General features: G+C 40.6%; 1 protein-coding gene across 1 annotated transcript in view; it reads right to left on the bottom strand.

Moving 5' to 3' along the window:
• LOC126144702 (farnesol dehydrogenase-like) overlaps positions 1 to 16,993 on the bottom strand; it is a 35,646-nt gene extending 18,653 nt beyond the window's left edge. The window contains exons 1-2 of the mRNA XM_049915506.1: positions 16,784 to 16,993; positions 4,471 to 4,633 (exon numbers count right to left, since the gene is read on the bottom strand). Coding sequence (XP_049771463.1) covers positions 4,471 to 4,633; positions 16,784 to 16,915 — 295 coding nt within the window. The 5' untranslated portion in view covers positions 16,916 to 16,993. The remainder of the gene's footprint in view (positions 1 to 4,470; positions 4,634 to 16,783) is intronic.
• Between the last annotated feature and the right edge of the window lie 9,779 nt (positions 16,994 to 26,772).

Raw genomic sequence — 26,772 nt, 5'->3', positions numbered from 1 at the left:
GACAATGCTCAAGCACGTACAGTGGAACCTATTACTGGTTTGTTTGACTGATGGGGCTGCTGAGTGCCATACCACCTACTCATTCCCCTGACTTAATCAATCGTAAGTTCAACTCGATTTCTAAACTGAAGGACTTCATTCGCTTCAGAACTGCTACAAATTCGTCGGGCAGTAGTCCATGCCGCTCGAACTGTCAACACAACTGGCACTGCTAATAGTATCCTACGACTTCCACATCGCTGACAACGGATTATACACAATGCTGGTGACTCCTTTGAAGGTCAGTAAAACTTTGAAACACATATCTACTTTGTACGAGCTGTAAATAAATAGTTACCACTATTAAAGTTCAACCCTCGTATATACGTATGCATCAGCAGCGGCTTGCGACCAAAAATGAAGGTGGTGCACCTCACACACAAAGAAATACATTTAAAAAGGAGACTGAATTAGCTCACTGCTCAAGTTTTTGTAGAGCATGATATAAAAAGATTGCTCACTCATGTCACTGCAGCACATAGTCGTAATAACACCGAAACGTATACACAGATTAAAGTATTACTTTTCAGAATAAAAGAAATTAAGATGAACTGCAAAAAGTAGTACGGCTGTCTTACTAATTTTTTTTTTTTTCAGCAGGACCGATGGTAACGCTGTTCCATTGTACCTCTGCATTTCGATGTAGTGGTGGTCACATGTACGGGAATTCCACTATTATTTTCTTCGTGTTTACAAAGTTCTTAGTCACTCTTTGACGGAAGTCAGGAATCCCTAAAATGAGGTCTCGTTCGGTAGAGAGCATTGCGAGAGCTAATAGTCTTTCTTGGTCCATAGTACCCTGTATGAAGGATCCGATGCTTTTCAGTGATGACAAACAACGTTCTGCTTCTGATGTGGTCACTGGAATCGTAATTATCGCATTCGGGAGTTTCACGAATTCGTTCAACGTATCACTAAGATTGTAATCTGTTACGTAATCCAGCAAGCGCAAAGCTTCATTCACACTTTTGAACTCTTCTCTTCCATAAATAACAGAGAGTTCTATTCGAAGTTTCTTTGCTTCAAAAGAAGAATAGATTTCAATTGTAGCTCTGAAAGAAGTTTGTGGAAAACTCGAAGAATAAGTGGTGGATTTCTGTGATAGAAAAAGAGAGGCTGCAACTAGATGCCCAGTGAATGTAATTATTTCTTTCGCCTCGTAACATATCACATACTTCTTCTGCCTCTTCTGTAGGCTGCACATCACTCCTCCATCTTCAGTTCCTCATCTTTTGTGATACTCACGGAAATCTGTTGAGTTTTCAGCCAATCCTCTAATTTTTGCAATTTCACGCTCAAAAGCTGTCAGCTGATGTCGTGCATAAGTTGAGTTAATATCCCTTTTTTCAGTTGGTTATACAAAATATCCACATAGATCATAATTTTATGAAAAAACGAGAGCCAGAAAATGAATCTATCATCCATTATAATCGTCACTAAACCACAAGCTGTAGGGTGGTTTCATTACACAATGTTTCCCCGTTACTCATATTACTCGTGCACTTGATAATATCTTTCCTATATTCGAAAACAGTATTGACAGTCCTTGACTGGAAATTCTAGTGATTAGGCACTGAACATGGCAGTTGTTTTCGTACTATTTCGTCGAGAATTGCTGTTCGTTGTGGAGATGTTGAAAAGCATCTGCAAAGCCACTAAGGTTTAGTGAAAAATATTCGCACATTTTTATTAATCGAACCGACTTTAAGCGTAATGAGATGCAGCTGGTGTGCATAGCAATGAATTTATGAAGTACTGGAAAATTTTTCCTTAGCGGTAGCCTACGCCCCACTTGACGAGCCACTCATGACTGCTGCACCATCATATATTTGTGCTATCAGTTTGTGTGGACAATTCTCCAGATGGTGATTCATCTGTTCTACGACGTACATTGCCAAAGACTAGCTATTATACTTTTCTGGTGGTATGAAGTCCCAAAATCTTTCAACTGGTCTTCCACTAACGATGAACCTACTTACTATAACTAAGCTTTCAGATAGCAAGGAAATTACTTAATTCTAGCAGCAGGAAAAGGCAGTTTGATTTGCAAAAATGGTTCAAATGGCTGTGAGCACTATGGGACTTAACATCTGTGGTCATCAGTCCCCTAGAACTTAGAACTACTTAAACCTAACTAACCTAAGGACATCACACACATCCATGCCCGAGGCAGGATTCGAACCTGCGACCGTAGCAGTCGCGCGGTTCCGGACTGAGCGCCTAGAACCAACCGCTAGACCACCGCGGCCGGCTTTGATTTGCAAAACAAGTACTTAATTCTATATTTCACGTATCCACTTTTTACTTCAGCCTCAAAATTCACTACAGCACATGCCGAAATAACGAACCCAGTGCACAGTAAATATTTACTTCGTTTGCAGCTACTCTTGAACAGGTAAGGAAGTGCCAGAATCCTGCTTTCTTCGAAGATCTGACAGTGCGCTTGTTTTTGGGAGAATTAGGATCTTGTCTCTGCGGCTCAAAGGTTGTCTACACACATAAGGCCCGTACACGAAAACAAAGTTGCCAAGCATCGCCTCCGCACCCCACATCTCCCCGGAGACGGCAAAGACCGCACTTGAAGGTGCACTGTAATCCCAACTCGCCATTGGCACATTTCCGTTCCCCTTGGCTGCGTTCAGCACTTGGAGAAAGAGCCGGGGCATTTCAGAAGAGGTTAATGGTGTGTAACTTCTCCACTACTGTAGACAGATCAAAAAGCAAACGATGACTTGATGATTAATTAATAACCCTTAATTAGTGGTGGATGAAGTTGAGAAAGTACAAAGGGAACGCTCCTAGAACATGCACCTTTGCTTAAAAACTTGAGTCTACCAGAATCCAAGTCAGAACCCCACACAGCGAGCAATGATGCTACCATAGAGACACACTGCTTGTCGAAAGTAAATCAATCTTATTTTAGCATATTAAATATGGTCGGAAAACTTAGAACTTTATTATTTCAAGAATTTTTGAGGACTGCTTTGAAATGCTTTGGGAGAGGTATATTTGTGACAAGAACTTTATGTACTATAAATACAAAAAATTACAAAAATCTTATTGTGGTGTGATCCTCTTCTTAGAGTAAAACAGGCAATGTGGTTACATGTGAAGACACAATTTAATTCTACTCCCGGTAAGTCTGATTCAGAAATTAATAAACTTTCTACGTAGGATAAGGTAGACAATGCCCAGAGTCTGTCTCAGCACATAGAAACGCGCCACCATCTCGAGGAAACCAGGCGTGAGCCACAGTCAAATTTAACTGTAGTTAACTCCGTTGTTTAACTTTGATAGAAGTCAGTGCAACAGAATTTTGCGTTGAACCGGATCAAATGACGAATGTACTACGACTAACTTTCAATCAAGGTTGTTGAAGTCAAATTGACTGCACCATGTACTGCATCATGTGAAGTGCCCATATGTGTCAGCTGCTGAAGGACGAATTCTATGTGTTGTAAAGTGCATCTTAAAACTATACCTCGTCATGTGTGAATATCTTCTTGGCTTTTTGTTTTTGACGAAACATTTTTAAATGTTTCTAATCACAATTTGTTCCCACATTTCGTTAATTAAAATCAACGAAGACTTCTTTCCATGTTTTTTCATTGTTAGCCATACTTACCACATCAGTCTTTTGTTTCCTTCAATTATTTCTTTATATTACCCCAAGACGGTTTCCAGTAATAAATATTTTTTTCTGCAAGGTTAAAGTTTGAAGATATCTCTTTCTTCTGCATATTTTCTTCTATGTTTACAACACGGAACTGTCAATAATAAATAATGTACATCTATTACGTATGATTAAAGTAATGCTCGAAATGTGACAATCGTGTCATAATGTTTTTAATAGGGTTCTCAAATGTGTACCGTACTGATTTAGATCAGCAATGACCCTCATTCATTTTGTCCAATTTCACTGTTACACAAGATAGCGAGTTTTTGAAGTAGGTACATCTTCTGAATTACTTCAAAACTGATCTACAGCCAGTGAAGTTAATAGAACTAGCTGTTAGTGAATAATTGCTTATTAAACGTCAGTCACTGTTCTTCAACCAGTGCCTCTTACCCGTTATTTAGGTATCACATATCACTTGAATTTATGATTGCTCTGTGTAGCTTCTTTTTTAAGGGTAATTAGCTTACTTCTTACTATGTAGATGTAACAGATTCCTGTTTCTACTTCACAGATTTTGAAATACCTCTGTTTTTATTTTCCTCTTGCAGATTCGATGTTGTCTGCAAAATTCGAAACCAGTTACGTTCTGATAAATTAAAACATGACCACAATTGTGATTTCTCCAACTCATTTAGTATAATACTAACACCACGATACATTTTTCTTGGACCAACTGGCGCTAGTACCTTAGGTACTGATTGTCTCGAGTACCGTAAGAATGGTGACTGGAAATGAAACAAACATCAACTTACAGGTTAAGTCACCGTCGTGATAGACTCCAGCATTGTTGACGAGGACGTCGACCCCACCGAGGTTGTCGCTGATCCACTTGAAGGCGGACGTAATGCTCTCCTCTTTCGTCACGTCTCCTTCGACTGCGTATAGTTTGCCAGGAGCATCCTTCAATTCCAGTGCCTGGTTTGAAATAAAAAGAATGTTTGCGATACTCTCTGCATTCAGCCATCTCGACGGCCATTTTTCTGGAACTAATTTGTGCTCACATGTGTTATAGCACAGCATTCGGCCCGCTACACTACTTTGATAGATTCTGAAGTATTTTTCTTCTCACTGTGGATCATGAGATGAAAAATGTTTCAAATAGAAACTCTTTTATGTTAGTTACGTATCTTGCACAAGGAAAATTATCTAATAACAAGAAAATGAACATGTGTTACCAATTGTCTACACTTACAAAGTTACACTAATTTACATATGTATTTTTCAGTATTCATTCTGGTCAGTAAATACGTTTTGGTCTGACAATGACTTTCCAGTTTGTGTTTGTTTTGCATGTACTGTGTTGAGGTCAAACCACAGTCCAGCAGACAAATCTGTGGGCTTCTCTTTTGGTTACTAAAGACGTTAACCTTTATAAAGTGATTAATAATTTCATTAAGAATACAGGGAAAAGTCTGTAGATTTTAATAGCACTCATATTTTCATTTATCTATATTGCTTATGTACATGACTTTTGGTTGCGCTGTTTATTTTTACTGAATAGTTTCATTTCTCATATTGTACTTTAGCTTTCCTAACAGCCCAGCTCGTAAAGTTCTCTGAATGAACGCATTAAGAAGGAGAGATCGGTAACCAACCACACATAGCAAAATATGTTCTCAGGATTTTCGGGAAGAGGTCAGAGACCGAACATCAGCTTCGTCAGTCCATATTAAGGAAGACAGCGGATTATGAAAGCAGCGCTTTCAAATCACATATTTCTCTCCTTGCTTATTCGAAAATTATAACAAAACGAAAGTTACATTAACGAGGTCGAATGTGTCGTATTACTGGATCATATATGCATTTAAGACCAGACAAGCGTCTAAAATGTCTACCTCACATAGTGTTATTTATGAAATTAGTATAACATTTACTACTTAAAACAACTGTTGCATGTACACGACTCAAATTAAGAACAAGAAGCAATCGTTAAAAGTAGTCTGCTAATAATTTGAGACATCTAACATGACGGCACAAGCTTCAAAGAAATGTCCAACGTAAGCCTCTAACGCCAACTCCCCTTGTTATACCTCCACGGTTTTCGATAGCTGAATGGAATACAAGCTCTGGAGGCCAAATAAAACAAAAACAAACAAACAACACTCTGCAAAAACAATTCATTCTTAACTGCCAGTGATGGGACAAACAGCAGTATGACTTCCTCTGTGTCCTTGGAGAATTTTGTTTTATGAGCACTAACCCGTGCTCCAAGGCATATTGCTCTCCCTGATGCTTCGTCTCCCAGGTATCGAGACATCGTCAACGACTCAGATAGCAGTTTCACACTTACATAAGTTCAGAAAGCTGAATTATTTATACCTAGCCATGCAATGGTTGTTTAGCGACGTTATCAGACCGCTGCCTAGATAGCGGAGTCGCGCCAATGTATGTTATGGAGTTTGTAGAGGTGGGGGGGGGGGGGGGGGGGGAGGACAGTTTGCGCTCTTTGCTTTATTTAGCGCTAACGCCTACAACTGGTCTAATTCCAGTCCTTTTCTGTCAAAGCTGTTTTTATGATTTTGCAGAGTAATGACAGAATCGGGATAATATCATAGTTTCGTATAAACGAATTTTGCGGGTCCCTTGGGACTGTGCATGATCTGCTGCTACCGATTTATCTGTGCTACCCAAACGACAATTGCTCTTGTGTTCCTTAAGTCGGGTGTTAATGCTTCTGCATCTGCAAGAAATTTTTTATATCCTTGCTGTGGCAAGCGGAGGCTGTAGGTCATTTCTGGTGTTTAGATATTTGCACACCTTTCTTGTTGGTTAAACACTGTGTCAATACTGTGTCTCCTTAGTACTCTGCCGATCCTATCAGTGACAGCTATTACAAGTGGAAGGAAAAATTTCTCTTTAGTTAGTTGGTTCTTTTTCACTAGAAGCTCCAGATCTTTTATGATGTGCGGCCCCATTTATCCCACTGTCAGAGTAGCCGTTTCTTCTAGAAGTAGCTCAAATGATCGAGCCCATCCTCCACGTACTGTGGTTCACTGATTCTTTTGGTCCGGTCCCCCAATGTTTTGTACCTCCTCTTTTCTGCTTGAGATGGTGAATGGCATTTTTGTGAAGGTATCTATCCAAGTGAGTGGGATTTCAGTAAAGTTTGTGTCCTGTAGTTCTGTCGGCTTTTCTTTGTACCTTTACATCTACAGCTGCTATTGAAAAAGAACCAACTAAAAGGAAAGTTTACACCCTTTCGTAAAAAGAGTCACTTATCGTATCGGCAGTGTGCTAAGAACACACGGTATTGACACAGATCTGCTGCCAATACATTATCAAGTTATATGCGTGACAAGATCGGTATTCATTTCCTCAATGTACGACAAAGGAAAAGTTGTCTATTTGATTCTTTCCGCACTCTTGGTTCAGTCAGGCACCACCCCCGAACGGGTTCCCTGTGGACACTGATCGGTCGTTTCATTACTGCCATTCGGGACGTCCTGGGGCCATTCGAATCAAGCCGGGGGTTAGCGACGCTTCTAAAGCAAGGTGTCGACAAACGCAAAAAAAAAGTCAGAGCTCAGAACTTCATGTGAGATGTAAGACGGGTTGTGCATCAAATTTTACCACAATTCTGCCCAACGCCGTTGCGCACGTGTCACACGTAGCAAAGTTCATCACCCCCCCCCCCCAATTGTACCCTCTTTTCTCGACGTCTCTGTGACAGAGGTCAGAAAAATGAAGCCCAGCGTTGAAATCAGGAGGTTTTCTTATGGATGGCTGTGGAAAACATTTAAGTCACACCGCCGTTCAGAGTCTATACGAAAAGGCATCAATAGGTGTCATAAAGGGTGTGAATGAAACCACCCCTTCCCTTGAACGTTCAGTTTCATACATTTCGTTGTCGAAAACGACAATTTGAAATACGATGTGCAACATGACGGTGTCCTTGACGATCTTTGACGTTACTGACATTCCCCGGACGATTCAAACATTCTCTATGAACATCACTGAGATGCAGACACATTGAACGTGATCTCAGTCCTTTTTAGTGTAGCGTAATAGCAATTTTTCTCTGGTATACAGGATGGAATCACTAGGGAGCTATACCCGAAGCAGAATACATGTTTATGCTTTCTCATGCTCCCTTTAACACTCCTTCCTGCGCCGCTGCAAGGGGAGTGCAACATTGACACGTACGTGAATAAAATGGCAAAGGGTCTCTCTAGCACCCAGAGATCGATAACACCCTCAGGCCACCCGCATGTTTTTCTCTGAGCACTTTAAAAATGAGACATCCATTTACCAATTCCTAGGCGACAGCAGGACAGGCAACACTTTTGAAGCCCCTCAGATTTCACACGTGGCCCATACGCCATAGACGCACGGAGTCGCCATTAATGACATGTTTATAGCTATCCGCCTCCAACATTGTTTAAGAGTACACTTCCTCTGCGAGCTTCTGTAATTGAATATAGACTCATTTAAGTGGTTTATCTAATGATCTACTATATTTAACATCAGTTAGTATCATAACGACTTGCACCCTAAATATTAACTCTTATACCATATACCATATAAGCTTATATACCAAATACCATATAAGCTCATACCATATAAGCTCGTGAATAACTCAGCAACTAGCTGTCACTACTCTCACTAATCAATTTTAGTTGAATTTTGTTCCGTTATTTATTAAACTGGAAATGTTCTTTAAATAAAGATCTGTTTGTATCTTGTGTTAGTTTTAGTACTGGTAGCGATGCGTAATTATGGAAATTACAATAACTAAGTGGATGACTAGTTCACATTAGCACCATTAGATATACATAATGGTGTATGTAAAATAGCGGTTTTAATATACGCATAATCCTCTTTTATCTGCAGTTGTTCAATTTAACAGAAACCCTGTTTCATGTTTCTAGGTACATGTATACACAATGTGCTCTATTAACACAATAGGAATAGTAATTACATTCATATCAATGGCCATCTACATGAAGTAGTTCACATTACTACCACTTTGATTGCCAATAATTTTTAGTGCTTTAACATCACTCATCATTGTAGTCACTTCTATTGTATATCGATAAAAAATGTATTTCCTTAAAACTATCATTCTTGTGATAATATAAATAACCAACTACATATATATAGTGAAGTACTGCAATATCACGCATGTGTAGAGGGCACTATAGTCACATACAAGATGCACTGAGGCAAGCAGTAAGATAACTGTAAACAGTAGCCTCAGCCTGAGTAGAATTTGAACTATTGACATGCATAATTCTAAAACGACTATGCCAAATAATGGTTGAAATGTATTAGCTCTATTTGCTGGTATGTACCATACCCTTGAAATTTATACCATTGTACTTTGGCATTAACATGTATGCGATTGTATTCTAATTGGTTTCTGTATTACATCCAGCACTGAAGACGGTCACTTAGTGACTGAAATCTAGATTTGCTACAATAAACACCAACTGTGGCTGATTGCTGTACCTTGTTTCGCCAATCGCAACCTCTATGTTGACAGGTGAAAAGACAGCTCACCCGTTTCAACAGATTTAAATGTCTTTTTCAGAAGGGCAAGAAACCTACTTTTCTCTATTTTCAATTTGATGTCCATATATTTAGAAACAGTCCTAGATATCTTGAAAGGCAGGAACTTCAATATTTTGAACATGGCTGCACTTCAGCAACGATCAAAGAATAGCACATGAACCTGTAAGTCAGTGTAAGTTGTTTAAAAGCATGCTAATACATGTCGATTGTAATATGAAGAAATATCTGAATGAACAGGTTATGAGTCTCAAATTTTCTGTACTTTTTGAATTTTTGCAATTGACAGTAACACCTGATTTACCATGTTTTTATTGAGCCATGGCGCTTGATAATTATTGCAGAAAGCTTCTTTTTAAATAAATATTGTGAAGGATAACACACATAATCAACACAGCCCTTCCATTCACATGTCACTCTGCTACACAACGGTAGCAGAGTGTGATTACTTCAGGTTATGTGGGTTATTATCAGTTAGTAATCAAATTGTATCTAGATAATTTTGAAATACACATACGATTGAAATTAGGTTATTTCAGGATGTGTGACAAGAGGTTATCTGGAGTGACTGACTTGAGAAAGGACGAAGTAGAATACAAGCTTAGAATTAGGAACTTTGAGCCTTTGGAACTGTAACCAACCCAGTACAAATGTTGAAAAATATTGCACCGCCCTATTGTCATACCATCAGTGCGTCTCAATGAGAAGAGTGAGAACCATTAAGTGAAATGAAGTCTGTTGTTCAATTCTTTTGTAGGCAAATAATTCATTTGAGGACCTAAACAACTGCCTCGCTTGTGTTCTGTGGTAAAACATGATTTCATTCAGGCTGAACCATTGTTCGTTAAGGTATGTATAGTGTACTGGTAAGCATCTGAAGAAAATTGTGAGACCCACTGAAACTCATCCCCTGTACCCACAGAGACAGTTTAGTCAAACCTTGAAGTTGGTTGTTTCTGTCTGCTGGATAAGCTAGTTGAATTGCTGCAGATACATGCATTTTAATACTGTCGTTTGGTTTCATAATGTTTGTAAAATATTACCTACCTTGTGCACTGAACTACTGGCTGATTTGGTATTCGACCTATGGTAACAAGGTGAGGATCCGGTTACCTGTTTTTTTTTTTTTCTTTCTAATTGTGGGATGTACTAAATGTATGTTGCAGCTAGTTTTCCTCGTACTATCTTTAGGAAATGCATGGTATTTTTTGATGCAGTTGGAGAACTGTTATTAATAGTTTTAACGCACAGTATTAATGTTCCACAGTTATTTATTTAACGGTTTTATGAACGGCTTTAGGCTTCGTAGGCCATCGTCAGATAACTTAATACTAAAGTCCACACAACGTCAACTAAAATTCGTAGCTGCACAAGAAGTGTTGTAGAAAGATATGTGGCATTCTATGAATATATAGATACTAAAGACAAGCATAATGTAATACCTAAAGAAACTCTGAACAAATAAGTCGTGTATTACAGTATATTCAAATATGAAAACTATGTGAATGTACAAGCCAAAAATGTTGTACAAGTGAGTAATGGACACAGGCTACTACGTCATATGGACAAACTGGTGAATGTGATGAACAGACAGAAACAGAGGGGGCGGGGGCTGGAAAAGGACGAGAAACAAGTCTGTGCAATGTGGGTGTGGAAGAGTTATAACAAGGTTATTATCTACTGGTGAGAAAAATAACAACTGGCTGCTGCGACTCTAACGCGCGTGAGTAATAGAACTGTGTTTATTCGTTAAGGACCAGGTCAGGATTCCTTGATTGGAGTTTATTAATGTCCTGAATTTCAAGAAATGTTAGTTTTCTGTGTTCCTCTATGGAGAACATCACATTTCACATCATATGAATGACACTAATTCATTGAAGGAAGGTGCTCTTGGCTGCTACTTCATATGCTACGTAGTACATTTTGAAGTGTTTTCAACGTCATCGCCACTTATTTTGAGTTAAGACGGTCCTGAAAAAAAAACGCCTTTCAGCAATGTTCTTAAATAGTATACGTACCAGAACTGCTCATTTATCAGTGATTTCCATAACTGTAACTTCATTGTCAGGTGGCGAACCTAATATACTTTTGAGTTCTCCTCAGGGAACTCCTGCCCATTGCGGTTGTTTAGTTTTAGGGCTCAAAAACAACTAGGACCATACGCGCCCATGTCAAAACTGTAGAACACGAAGACAAAGATAGGAGTTAAAAACGACTACAGGTCAATCCCAATAGACGGAAGAGAAGACATTTAAAAACAGGGACTTGGAGAAAGGTCTATAAATTACGCCATAGCGAAACGGAGGTCCAGAACTACAAATTAGATGGCCTGCGCCATACTGCTACGATGAATAAAAAGTAAAGACACAGAGTCTGTGAAGAGCGCTAAGAGAGTCTGAGCAGATGGCGCAATTGAAAAGCCTGTGTCGCCGATGTACTGCATGACCCATTGAGGAGTTTAAGGGGCGTAAGTATAATGAGCCACGGTCGACAAGGCGCCATTCCGGGGTTGCGTCGAGCCCTATAGAGGAAGCAGTCGCTGCTGCTCGGTCGGAGGCAACAGGACGCACACGGCCGCTCAGTCCCTAGAGCCGGACAATACGGGACGACGATATGCCGAGCCCATGACTGCAGCTGAGCGAGAGTACCGACTTCAGTGTCATATGTGGCGTCTGTTCTCTCAGACAGTCTTTGGTAAGCAATGCCCAACATGAACGTCAAGGGTCCAAACAGATTTCCCTACGCACACATGAAGTTAATTCTACATCCGTCGATGACGCTACATCCACTATAACATTTTGAGTCCTCCCTTCCAAGGAAGCCTTAATTCGGATAAATTCTAGTGTCCGATACCACCCGTCGGCTTTGACCAATGACGTCATACGTGAGGCAAAGATGCTGCAATTGACGATCTATGAATGGAACGGATCATACTCATAAACAAACGAATGTAGCATGCCATAAAATATTACATTTAACGCGACTATTATTTACGCGCGAATTTTACTTAAACGAGTTGAAGATGACTGAAATAAATAAGAACACGAGAGCAATTACGAGTGCATATATTATATTATATTATATATATTATATTCAAAAAGAATACCACAACTTTAGGAATTTAAAACTCTGAAACGACAAAAGGCAGAGCTAAGCACTATCTGTCGGCGAATTAAGGGAGCTATAAAGTTTCATTTAGTTGTACATTTGTTCGCTTGAGGCGCTGTTGACTAGGCGTCAGCGTCAGTTGATGCTAAGATGGCAACCGCTCAACAGAAAGCGTTTTGTGTTATTGAGTACGACAGAAGTCAATCGACGACAGTTGTTCAGCGTGCATTTCAAACGAAGTATGGTGTTAAACCTCCTGATAGGTGGTGTATTAAACGTTGGTATAAACAGTTTACAGAGAATGGGTGTTTGTGCAAAGGGAAAAGTTCTGGACGGCCTTGGTCCCTTTTTCTTCGAAGGTGCTACTGTAACTGGACTACAGTATCTGCAGATGTTAGAGAATTGGCTGTTCCCTCAGCTCGAACAAGAAGCACAACAATTCATATTTCAGCAGGATGGAGCGCCACCACATTGGCACTTATCTGTCCGTAACTACCTGAACGTCAACTACCCGAGGCGATGGATCGGCCGCCAGGCAGCCTGTGACAGAGCACTTCATCACTGGCCTCCAAGAAGCCCTGATCTTACCCCCTGCGATTTTTTCTTATGGGGGTATGTTAAGGATATGGTGTTTCGGCCACCTCTCCCAGCCACCATTGATGATTTGAAACGAGAAATAACAGCAGCTATCCAAACTGTTACGCCTGATATGCTACAGAGAGTGTGGAACGAGTTGGAGTATTGGGTTGATATTGCTCGAGTGTCTGGAGGGGGCCATATTGAACATCTCTGAACTTGTTTTTGAGTGAAAAAAACCTTTTTAAATACTCTTTGTAATGATGTATAACAGAAGGTTATATTATGTTTCTTTCATTAAATACACATTTTTAAAGTTGTGGTATTCTTTATGAATCACCCTGTATTTTCCACATGTACTGCAAAAACGATCTAAATAATGAACCGTCGAATAGCTGGAATCGGTAACTAAAAGCAATCTATGTAGGAGGTCATTTCTAGTCAGAGATTCCAATATTACTGTTTGTTGCGCAAAAATCTTAAAACATACCAGAAACTTGCATAAAAATGATCTTGTTAGTGAGCTACAGAATAGGACTAGACTTTCAAAAAACGAAAATCTTTACACACATTACTGCACACGCAAAGAAATAAAACGCAAAAATGATCAAACCTTGCAACCGATAACTATACTATACGAAAGTCGCACCAGCTACAGTAGCTCCAAGTAACACTCGGTAGAAACGATACACCAGGAGTGACAGTAAAAATAAGAGAACTGTAGTAGAAACATCAAAAAGGAAAACATAAAAATGGCTACATAAAAAGAAACTTACCGCATATGAACTTCAAAAGGAGTCAAAGATCGAGGCTGACAAGAACGAAATGAGGACATAACAAGAAATAATAATGTTAGAAGGTCAAACTGGAACGGAAGAAGCAAATTCCGGAATAACTAATGAAAAAAATAATAAGAAACACAAACTGCCGGGCAAGAATGAGGTACCACCCAAATCAGTTCTTCCCTACCACCCGCCCTCAATCAGATGCAAAATTTTAAAATAATAAAAAAAGTGAAACCACGAGTCAATCACATAAACCCTCCGGCAAAGACACAGCAATACCCCTCGGCCCACAATTGTAACCAGAAAATATTATAATGACAGAAAAACCTCCCTCCAGACAAACCAAAAAAGTAGCACTCGCACAATACAGTAATATAGAAAGACGCAACGTAAAACAAGAAAAAAGTATCAGACCCACCAACACCTAACTAACAAAATGAGGCTTGTACGTTTTGCTGACCACTTTCATAAATGCAAGAAATAAACAATAACCTTTAGAAATACTCTTCCTCCAACGGTATTCATCTTAATGGCCTTCCAACACTAAAATTCTTCTCTTTCCCCGCCCGACAACAGAGTGTACGACCCTCCAATACGCCTCGATAGTATTAGTACATGCTCCCATCTTATAATCTTTAAACTGAATATTGTGATTCACGACCAAATAATGATAACCTCTTGTACGAAGCAAACCCATCCGACATGACTACAAAACCTTCTTCCACATATTATTCTATTAAAGATGTAAAGACTTTCTTTGTTCGATTTGGTACAACCCTAAATACATCAGCACAATCTACTCCAGAAACTACTACTCCAAAAACCCAAAGCCCAACAACCTCGTGCCCCATTTCGTACTTTCTCTTTCCAAAATGTGACTCATCTACTTCAACTGTAACCCCTGGCTCCCCCAATGACCCCCTATACTTCATAAGTTCCCCACAGACTTCTCTACAAAACGTGAACCAGTCGACTACAGAGTAGATTAGCATGACAATTACTTCTAAATTGAGCTTCGATCTTTCGAACCTCGTCCCCCTACGCATGGATCTCCATATGTTATTTTTTCTGCACCTCCACATGTATTCGTCGGAAGTTCGTGATAACGCAACCTTCGTCAAAACCATATAATTTCCACAGACACTGCACTTGCAAAATTCAGCAATGACGCCCAATGATTGCAAAAATTTTATAGTTGAGTTACCCTCACGGATTTTCTGAAGCAGAATTTTCGCAGTAAAAACAGCTGACTCATCCATAAAGAACAGCGTGAGAAATCAAGACCTTATAAATCACGACTACTTTCACTAGCAAAAGATGCCTAAAATAAATTGCGAGATGAAAACAAAACACGCCCGGGTTCCCGGGTTCGATTCCCGGCGGGGTCAGGGATTTTCTCTGCCTCGTGATGACTGGGTGTTGTGTGATGTCCTTAGGTTAGTTAGGTTTAAGTAGTTCTAAGTTGTAGGGGACTGATGACCATAGATGTTAAGTCCCATAGTGCTCAGAGCCATTTTTGAAAACAAATCGAATTTGTAATGTACGTGCCTAACGAGGAAATCCAGAGAAATCATTTAACGTTCATCGACAGTAATCTGCGGCACAAACAAAAAAACATCACATATTACGTCATTGGTCAAAGCCGACGGGTGGCATCATACACTAGAACAGGCTCATCCAAGAATTGCGCCCGGGCGCAAGACAGTGTAGTTCAGTGCCCCGTCCGCGACCGTGTGTCGCTAGTATCGCCATAGGAGCGAGAGAGACAGCTGCGGAGCGAGTGAGACCGCACACCAATGCTCTGCGCTGGACTGTCCCGCAGCCAGATCTAACGTAAACAAAATATTCTACTTTAGAAATAATTTTACGTAAGGGATATAGAGTCTCATTCTTACTGTTAGTAGTTACAAGTAAGTATTTTTTGTTATACTTCGTGCTACAATTTTTTGTATCCCTTTTCAGAGTTTAGAAATCGGATCCTTAGTTTTCTGTTTTGTACGTAATAATTTTAACTGACCAAGTTTGAAAACTTATTAAAATAGAATTAAGGTTATAAAGCTCTTTAATTCTTACAGTCATCATTGTTAAAGAAGACAATTAACATTTTACACGTTTTTCTTTTTCGAGGAAACGATTTTGTCTAGGCTTGGTACAATATTCCGTGAGACTGCTAACCTCAAAGAATTGGTCAAATTTTTATCGCCAAGGAATGAACGGTTCTTAGTTTTAGCAAGCTTTAAAAGAGAGAAAAAGCGCTCACAAATATACGTGGAACCAAACATTGAGAGAACTTTGGCCGCGTGCTTGTGCAAAAGAGGATATTTCTCTCGTGGAAGAAAACTGTAAAAGTCATCCAAAGTTTTACACATAAGAAAGCGGTCCTTCAGGCGGATATGACACTGTAGGTCAATCAGTTCTAGTTGAAGCACTTGTGAGACGTCCTCTGCCCGAAGGGAAAAAGGGCGAACAAATACATCTATCGGCTGGCGTTCGGGCGGTCCGCACGGCCAGCTAAGCGGCACGGCTCGGCCTCTGCAGCAACATACGAATTCGCCCGGGGCGCTGACCGCGGGCGATTGCCGGCGCTAGCGCCCCAGGGGCACAGTTTGGACGAGCCTGCACTAGAATTAATCCCTGATTCAGTCATAAATTTTGCTTGTTACCTGAAAGGGTAGTAATTTATATAATAAGCATAGTCGATATACTGGATCCAATGCTTTTTAGAAGTCAGGAAATACTGCCTTATCGATTATTTTCAGGGGGTCACGTGAGAAAAAAAATGGTTCAAAAGACTCTGAGCACTATGGGACTCAACTGCTGTGGTCATAAGTCCCATAGAACCTAGAACTACTTAAACCTAACTAACCTAAGGACAGCACACAACACACAGCCATCACGAGGCAGAGAAAATCCCTGACCCCGCCGGGAATCGAACCCGGGAACCCGGGCGTGGGAAGCGAGAACGCTACCGCACGACCACGAGATGCGGGCTCACGTGAGAAAAGCGTGAGTTGAAATCTGTGTGCAGACTGTGGATTGCCGAATGGCAATAAGCGAAGGTGAGCTGTTGGCAGTGCCGCCGGCCTACCTTGATTCTGTCGACCCTCCTGGCCAACCCCACGACGGTGAGTCCTTTCCTGAGCAGCGCCTGCACGACGGCGGCTCCTATGCCGGAGCTGGCGCCCGTCACCAGTGCGACGCGGCCCGCGTACGTCTCCATGGCAGTGCCGGCTGCTTTCCGCAGAGCCACAAACTGAGCGTCCAGACTCCAGGTAGCCCACAGCGCACTGTGGCTCCCGTAAAGCGCTACGCGTGGAGTATCTGTGCCAATGACGCCGCCTCCCCCACCGTGTGTACCTGCTTTCCGTTCGCCGTCCAGTGAAACGAAGCCGTCAGCGTCTCGGCTGATTAGGCGCGCCTCCGTGTGGAACGGTGTCCTTCTTACCTCGTCTGTGTGAGTTGGGTTGCGCAGCCACTGACAAATAAATGCTGGAACGTAATGATTTCCGAGGAAACGGACCAGTCCGTGCTCGACAAATGAAAAGAGCTGTGTAGTTGCCTTTGAAAATAGCAGTTGCCTGAAAAAAATAAAAACGTTTTAGAAAGAATAGATCATGTCCAGGGCAGATTCCCACTAATAATGTATCTAAAAATTTCGTAATCACTTTTGTTTACTTCAGGAAAACGGTTCAAATGGCTCTGAGCACTATGCGACTTAACTTCTGAGGTCGTCAGTCGCCTAGAACTTAAGAACCAATTAAACCTAACTAACCTAAGGACATCACACACATCCATGCCCCAGGCAGGATTAGAACCTGCGACCGTAGCGGTCGCTCGGTTCCAGACTGTAGCGCCTAGAACCGCACAGCCACTTCGGCCGGCTTATTTCAGGAAATCCGGGTCAACTAAAGAAGGGGGTAAAACACGTCGGCTTTGACCAATGACGTCATAGTTTACTCATGGACATTAATGTGTTTTTTTTTCGAGGCATAGATAATGAATCAGTTACCTTCTGTGGCGAGACGTCATCATTGTAAATTGAGATAAATGAAAGTGTTTTTAAAAGAGAGGGCTACACAAGGCGTACGATTTTTGGAGCTTGGATTAATTTAAATCATTTGTTACAATTCATTCGGTACTTATTTGCATTCTTAGTGAGTTTGAGATATTTTGGAAGAATTTTTTAGTTCTGGACGGTTTTTGCTTTTTGATTTTAGTTTGTAGGTATAGATTCAACAGCTCAACTGAAGACTGGGATGTTGGTGCAAAAAAGAAAGGAAAAGGAAAAAGTGACAGAAGTAACGTTAGCATGGTTCAAATGGCTCTAAGCGCTATGGGACTTAACATCTGAGGTCATCAGTCCCCGAGACTTAGAACCACTTACACCTAACTAACCTAAGGACATCACACACATCCAAGCCCGAGGCAGGATTCGATCCTGCGACCGTAGCAACAGCGCGGTTCTGGACTGAAGCGCCTAGAACCGCTCGGCCACAGCGGCAAAGTTAGCATGGAATACCTCAGTTGACATATATGAGTTCTATCCCAAACTTCAGTTGATCTGAATAGGTTAACTGCAGTAAGGGATACAAATTTAACGTATGTCGACTTTTCCGCTTTCGCTAGCGCTAGTATCCTATTCTTCAGGCCACCTACGTAGGTCAACTGAAGTACAGGATACAAATTTACAGGTGTTTGTTCTTTCGTCTGCGCTACTACAAGCATCCCAGACTTCAGTTGACCTATATAGGTCAACTGAAGTATGGGATACGAATTTTTTTTTTTTTTTTCGCCTTCGATACTAGTAGTATCGACTGAAAATTATCATAGCAGTACTAGCGACGGTGAAAAAACCTACAACAGTAAAATTTGTATCACGTACGTCAGTTGACCTATATAGGTTAATTGAAGAATACAATGCTAGTGCTGGTGAAGGCGAAACATTGCGACATACGTAAGATTTGTATCCTGTACTGCAGTTGATCTATACAGGTCAAATGAAGAACAGGATACTACCTTCGTAGTTCAACTGTGTTACAGGATTCCAATGTCAAGTATGCCACTTTTTTCGCCTTTGCTAGTGTCCTGTCCTACTCTTCAGTTGACCTATATAGGTCAACGGAAGTACGGAATACAAATTTTTCATATGTCGGTCTTTTCGCCTTCGATAGTTCTAGTATCGACTGAAAAATATCGTAGTAATATTAGTACTAGCGAAGGTGAAAAAAAGCGACAGCTGTAAAATATGTATTCCTTACTGCAGTTGGGGAACACTGCTTCACGTCTTCCATATTCATAGGAATAGACAAGTCAGGTCGACTGAAGAATACGATACTAGGACTCAAAGAAGCGAAATACTTAAATTATGTTCGAAATATGAATGTATGTGCCATATGTCTACCACTTATTTCCACTGTCCTACATTCATTTGTTTCTTAATACTCGTCTTTTCTGTTAAATCTGTGCAATACATCATCTTTGGTAACTTCTGACGTCATTGGTCAAAGCCGACGTGTTGTATTCCATTCTTCAGTCATCCCGGAAAGCCTATGACTTAGTTGACAGGATGTTACTGTTTGAAATAATCGGATACTCTCAGGGCTTTAATGAAGCAAACACTGACCGACACGAACTCTAAAGCTTAATCAGTTTTACTGTAATAGAAAGAAAAATTCTATCTGTATCCGGATCCCGCTCCAGCTACTGCCAGATCTGGGTGCTGACTAGTCCTCTCCATTTGGCTCGGTCCTCCCACCACATTTCTTCCTCCACTTGCTGCCAGGTCACACCTCTCCTTTCCATAGATATTCTCACTCCCGTTTTCCACAGTGTTCTTGTGCGCCCTCTAGGTCTTTTCCCATCCATCTTTAGTTCTTGCATAATTTTGGGGAGTCTCTGCCCATGCATCCTCTTAACATGCCCATACCATCTTAGTAACTTTTTTCCAATTTCTTCTCTCATACTTTCTTGTTTAAGGTCCTTTCTAATCTCTACATTCCTTACTCTGTCCATTCTCGTTCCCCTGCTTGCAGTCTGCTCCAGTCCCTTTCTGTCATTGTCCATGTTTATCCACCATAAGTAACAATAGGGAAATAATAATTCTTATACCTGAGGAGTTTTGATTTTTCTGAATCTTCCTTATTCCAAATCAGGTGTTTTATTGTTTGGTAGAAATTGTCTCCCTTCTGTAAACTCCTATTAATTTCGTTAGTTATTCTTCCGTTCCTAGATATTTCACTCCCTAAATAAGTGAAACTTTCTGCCTCTTTGAGGGGTTCTCCATTCAAGGTAATATTTCCGTTGATCCCTTTTTCTCTTCCAAATACCATTACTTCACTCTTATCTTTATTTATTTTTAACCCATGCCTTTTCATTATTTCCTTCCACGCATCAAGTTGTAACTGTACATATATCTCTTTATCACCCCTTATTACCATATCATCTACAAAAATCATCTTTTTGTCTTTTTCTTTTACTATATCTTTAACTGCCCTATTCATTCCCTCCATCACAACATTAAAAAGTGCAGAAGATAGAATACTTCCTTGCTTAAATCCTTGTCTTATTTCTAAGTATTCAGAGCTCCCCAGTGGTGTTCTAATTCTACAATTGTGTCCTCTGTACAATGTCTTTATTACATGAATGTACCCATCTTCTATATCTATCTTCTTCATTTCTTCCCATAGTCTTTCCCTGTTAACTGAGTCATATGCCTTTTCTATGTCTATAAAAACCATTATCAGCCTTTTGTTATACTCCCAATGGATAAACTCCATTCTTTTTCTACATCACAGAAAACATCTTTTGGAAATGTTTGTGTGATTAATTCTCTGTATTTCTCAGCATTTTCACTCTCCTTCAGTTTTCAATCCCGTATCCTCATCACTTTCTTCTGTTTTCTATTTTTCACACACTGATTCATTTTCCATTGTCCCACCAGTAATCTATGGTCTCCATCTGCACTCACACTTGGAATTACCTTCACATTTGTTACTTTCTCTGTCTACTAGAATATAATCAATTACACACTTGGTTCTTCCATCTCAACTGTATCTGGCGATAACATGACTTTCTCTCTTAATAAACCAGCTGTTTGCTATTTTCATTCCATTCCTCTGGCACAATTCCAGGAGTCTTTCCCCTTCTTCATTTCTGCCACCATATCCAAAACATCCCAACACTTGCTCAAATCCCTTTCTGTCTTTGCCTACCTGTGCATTAAAATCTCCCATCACTATGTTAGCACTCTCTATATGGTTTTCTAACTCAATTTCAAAGTCCATCTTCTCTTCTTCGCTACATCCCACTTGAGGTGCATAAATCTGAATTACTTTTAGTGTTTCTTTTTGGAATCTCAGGTTTAAGATTACGATCCTGTCTGATATATATCTCACACCTTCAATACAGCTATGTACATTTTTATTAACCATCACTGCCACACCATTTCTTCCAAACCTGTTATTCCCACACCACTACAGTTTTCCTCCTCCTCTCAAATTCTTCTCATCTTTTCCCTTCCACTTTGTTTCGCTTAATCCCAATATATCTAACTTTATCTCTGTTACTACATCTGTCATTACTTCCATTTTTTCCATTGAGGGTTAATATATTAAGGGTGCCAGTATTCAGGTTATTTTTTAGTCCAGTTGGTTTCATCTTCTTGTACTGATGAATATCATAAGGTCTCCCATCATTCGCACCAGTACTTGAAGAAGCAGTGGGGTCCAATCCTGAGTGGGTCGTTCCGAGGCTCATCTGTGTTTTGAAAGCAATATATAAAGACTTTCCTACTGGCTTGCTAGGCCTAACTCATGAAAGGATTTAGCCTTTGGAGTTTCTCCACCGCCACAAGGCAGTGGTTCCCTTCTCATTATACCCCAGAAAGGAGGGTAGCCTCATCTGCCAGATACGCCGTTCCGAAGTCTTCCTTCTCCGCCGTCGCTGCCATTAAGTTCTTCACCCGTAACCCTGGGCATGGGTTCCGTGTTATACCCCACAGGATTGGGTCCCTGCCTGAACTCAACCATCCTAGCACTTTGGCCTGTTGAAGTGTAGGATGCCCACTCCCGCGACGTGGACGCGACGGACAGGAATTACCCCAGTGGAGGAATAGGGAAGGGGACCCTACCTCCCTGGAGCCGCGTTAATGATTGTGTATGGTGCTACAATCAAAGGTCCAAAGACAAAAAATTAAACCACTTAATTCAGAAAACCAGTATGTAATGCCTGTAACGAATTTAATCTGTCTGAAGTTTACTCAGTTTCGTGAGCACCGAGTTCTATGGCCCTGTGCAATAAATTGATAAAATTCCCTGTACAAATAAACAACGAAGTACATTTTCCTTAGCTCTTTAGTCGCAACGAATGTAATCTTGGTATTTTGTTCCGTCCACAGCAGGCATACAAAATATTCAATCTTGGTTCAGCGAAGTGCCATGCCGACGGTACAATAGCTTCATACAAATAATGTTAGTAGATTAGTTGATAAACGAATAACTTTGCAGTGGTAATTTTGGATACTGGCACAGCGCTGTGCAATGCTGCGAGCATTGAAACTGTTACAAGCATTAATACTTTTCTGATTCTTGCACATTAATACTTTTCTGACTCTGATTGAAAAATCATTTCCTTTAAAAAATACTCATTCGGTTTAAACAAACACAACATGGAAGAGGCTCAGGCACTGATAAGGCAATATGCTAAGACTGAATTATTTAGTTCAAAAAATTGTTTTCAAAATAAAGTTTTTCTTTCACAGAATATGATGTGAAACATTTTACGCTAACTTCAAAATCGGTGAACTTCTCAACTGTTCTACAATTCTCACTTACTGACGTAGTTAACAATACTTGGATAGTTACATGACAAAAGGTCTTACATCTTTTGACAAAATAGATTAAAAAATTAACTTGTCTGTATAAGGTTTACAAAACACACAAAATATTACAAATCGGGTATATCTAATCAACTTATACATTAAATCCGATGGAAAACGCTTGGTACCTACATTCAAGGGACGATACTGTTAGAGTTAGCATAATCCACATTGTGTTCCTGCATTCTTAAAACTAAATATACAAAATTTCATTACCTCACACAACAGTTAAATTCTCAGAGCTAGCTTAGATCCTACCTTTAACAGAGTGCAACAGCAAATGCTTCTGCGCTCCGAGTGCTCCTACTTACAATCGATTCTGCCACTCAGGCAACATCGTTGGTTCATTGGTGTCAAAGATACAATCTCTTCTACATATGATAACCATTACATGAGATTTGTCATGAAATATGTTAGAAAATCGGGCTCCACGTACAAGTGAATCACCCACACCACGTCAGTCTCTTTAATTGTTAATATGTATAGTATACCATGCGTAGATATTGCGATGTAGCATTCCGCATTGACTGTAATCTATGTTTGCTGGAATTTGGATAGATTTATTTTGAAAAACGGGTAGTAATACAGCAAGGAAGACATCAGCATCGTTTTAATTCATAGCTCAAGCTAAATAGTTCTTTCGATGGCCAGATGCCCTGCTCAGCGTCATACGATTCAGTGGGCATTCAAACGCTTTTTGTAATTCCTTCTTTTGGACATTACGCTAGATGTATTTCATTATCACCACAGTTCTCTTTCCTTGATTGAACTGCACTTGAACAGCCTTTAACACCCAGAAGATATTTCGTTGGTCTGCTTTCTAGGAGTTTCGTTTTTCGTAACTGGCAATATTTTCTTCCCATACAAAAAACGGCCATTATTTCATAGTACTTCAACATTTCCTTCCTTGTTTTAATTTTTAAAACTTTTTAATGTGCCCTAAATCAAGTTCGAAGTTATGGTTTTGTTTTCATGGCGTCATTATCTCTCTTGAGAAGCTGTGTCCAATAAGACACCAGTAAATCCTTAATCTTTAAGGAACAGAATTCCCGTGATTAAAACAAATCCACATAATGTTTACAGTTTGTTGAAAGTCACTGAGAGATGACATTATCAAACACTGCATGAGCGCAGATCGGGCAATTTGCGCTTCTTTTCAAGAAAAGCTGGTTTCTCACTCTTCTCAATGTTTAGTATGTCATTTCCTCTAAACTATGTGCTGTACAGTGATATAATTTGCCAAGTACATTCAGTGGTATACACTGAGGTGAACAAAATCATGGGATACCTGCTAATTCGGACATTCGGGTCACGCACTCGGCCGAGCGGCCGGTGGTGCGAAGCTACCATCCGTGGGATTAAGCCTGAACGCCTCTAAGGCCGAATCCCGTCTAGCCATTGTGGCAAGGATATCACTAAGGAGTCCCGAGGGTCGAAAGGCTCGAAAATACGTGACTTTACCAGGCGCGGTCGACCCACGTGGCGCCTCGCCGTACGGGCCCCACTCGGGCGGCGCTGTCTGGGATCTGTTCCCCTACCGGTCGACCATGGGTGTCTATATTTCGATGTCGGGTCTCGGAATCAGCAGTAGACGACTTAGGTACCGGGCGGGGTGTTGTACTCGGTAGAGCAGTTGCCACGCTGCGGTCTGTTGAGACTCAGCCCTAGCTTGGAGGATTCGTTTCCCCCCCATGAACCATGGATCTTGCCGTTGGTGGGGAGGCTTGCGTGTCTCAGCGATACAGATAGCCGTACCGTAGGTGCAACCACAACGGAGGGGTATCTGTTGAGAGGCCAGACAAACGTGTGGTTCCTGAAGAGGGGCAGTAGCCTTTTCAGTAGTTGCAGGGGCAACAGTCTGGATCATTGACTCATCTGGCCTTGTAACACTAACCAAAACGGCCTTGCTGTGCTGGTACTGCGAACGGCTGAAAGCAAGGGGAAACTACAGCCGTAATTTTTCCCGAGGGCATCCAGCTTTACTGTATGGTTAAATGGTGATGGCGTCCTCTTGGGTAAAATATTCCGGAGGTAAAATAGTCCCCCATTCGGATCTCCGGGCGGGGACTACTCAAGGGGACGTCGTTATCAGGAGAAAGAAAACTGACGTTCTATGGATCGGAGCGTGGAATGTCAGATCCCTTAATCAGGCAGGTAGGTTACAAAATTTAAAAATGGAAATGGATAGGTTAAAGTTAGATATAGTGGGAATTAGTGAAGTTCGGTGGCAGGAGGAACAAGACTTTTGGTCAAGCGAATACAGGGTTATAAATACAAAGTCAAATAGGGGTAAAGCAGGAGTAGGTTTAATAATGAATAAAAAAATAGGAGTGCGGGAAAGCTACTACAAACAGCATAGTGAACGCATTATTGTGGCCAAGATAGACACGAAGCCCACGCCTACTACAGTAGTACAAGTTTATATGCCAACTAGCTCTGCAGATGAGAGGAAGAAATTGAAGAAATGTATGATGAAATAAAAGAAATTATTCAGGTAGTGAAGGGAGACGAAAATTTAATAGTCATGGGTGACTGGAATTCGGTAGTAGGAAAAGGGAGAGAAGGAAACGTAGTAGGTGAATATGGATTGGGGGTAAGAAATGAAAGAGGAAGCCGCCTGCTGATATTTTGCACAGAGCATAAATTATTCATAGCTAACACTTGGTTCAAGAATCATGAAAGAAGGTTGTATATATGGAAGAACCCGGGAGATACTAAAAGGTTTCAGATAGATTATATAATGGTAAGACAGAGATTTAGGAACCAGGTTTTAAATTGTAAGACATTTCCAGCGGCAGATGTGGACTCTGACCACAATCTATTGGTTATGAACTGTAGATTAAAACTGAAGAAACTGCAAAAAGGTGGGAATTTAAGGAGATGGGACCTGGATAAACTGATTAAACCAGAGGTTGTACAGAGTTCCAGGGAGACCATAAGGGAACAATTGACAGGAATGGGGGATAGAAATACAGTAGAAGAAGAATGGGTAGCTTTGAGGGATGAAGTAGTGAAGGCAGCAGACGATCAAGTTGGTAAAAAGACAAGGGCTAGTAGAAACCTTTGGGTAACAGAAGAAATATTGAATTTAATTGATGAAAGGAGAAAATATAAAATTGCAGTAAATGAAGCAGGCAAAAAGGAATACAAACGTCTCAAAAATGAGATCGACAGGAAGTGCAAAATGGCTAAGCATGGATGGCTAGAGGATAAATGTAAGGATGTAGAGGCTTATCTCACTAGGGGTAAGATAGATAGTGCCTACAGGAAAATTAAAGAGACCTTTGGACAAAAGAGAACCACTTGTATGAATATCAAGAGCTCAGATGGAAACCCAGTTCTAAGCAAAGAAGGGAAAGCAGAAAGGTGGAAGGAGTATATAGAGGGTCTATACAAGGGCGATGTACTTGAGGACAATACTATGGAAGTGGAAGAGGATGTAGATGAAGATGAAATGGGAGATATGATACTGCGTGAAGAGTTTGACAGAGCACTGAAAGACCTGGGTGGAAACAAGGCCCCGGGAGTAGACAACGTTCCATTAGAACTGTTGACGGCCTTGGGAGAGCCAGTCCTGACAAAACTCTACCATCTTGTGAGCAAGATGTATGAGACAGGCGAAATACCCTCAGACTTCAAGAAGAATATAATAATTCCAATCCCAAAGAAAGTAGGAGTTGACAGATGTGAAAATTACCGAACTATCAGTTTAATAAGTCACGGCTGCAAAATACTAACGAGAATTCTTTACAGACGAATGGAAAAACTAGTAGAAGCCGACCTTGGGGAAGATCAGTATGGATTCCGTAGAAATACTGGAACACGTGAGGCAATACTGACCCTACGGCTTATCTTAGAAGCTAGATTAAGGAAAGGCAAACCTACGTTTCTAGCATTTGTAGACTTAGAGAAAGCTTTTGACGATGTTGACTGGAATAGTCTCTTTCAAATTCTGAAGGTGGTAGGGGTAAAATACAGGGAGCGAAACGCTATTTACAATTTGTACAGAAACCAGATGGCAGTTATAAGAGTGGAGGGACATGAAAGGGAAGCAGTGGTTGGGAAGGGAGTGAGACAGGGTTGTAGCCTCTCCCCGATGTTATTCAATCTGTATATTGAGCAACCAGTGAAGAAAACAAAAGAAAAGTTCGGAGTAGGTATTAAAATCCATGGAGAAGAAATAAAATCTTTTAGGTTGGCCG

Source organism: Schistocerca cancellata, chromosome 2 (genome assembly GCF_023864275.1).
Source record: "Schistocerca cancellata isolate TAMUIC-IGC-003103 chromosome 2, iqSchCanc2.1, whole genome shotgun sequence".
Lineage (NCBI taxonomy): Eukaryota > Metazoa > Arthropoda > Insecta > Orthoptera > Acrididae > Schistocerca > Schistocerca cancellata.
The sequence above is the reverse complement of the archived record's forward strand: the minus strand, read 5'-3'. Positions and strand labels throughout refer to the sequence as shown.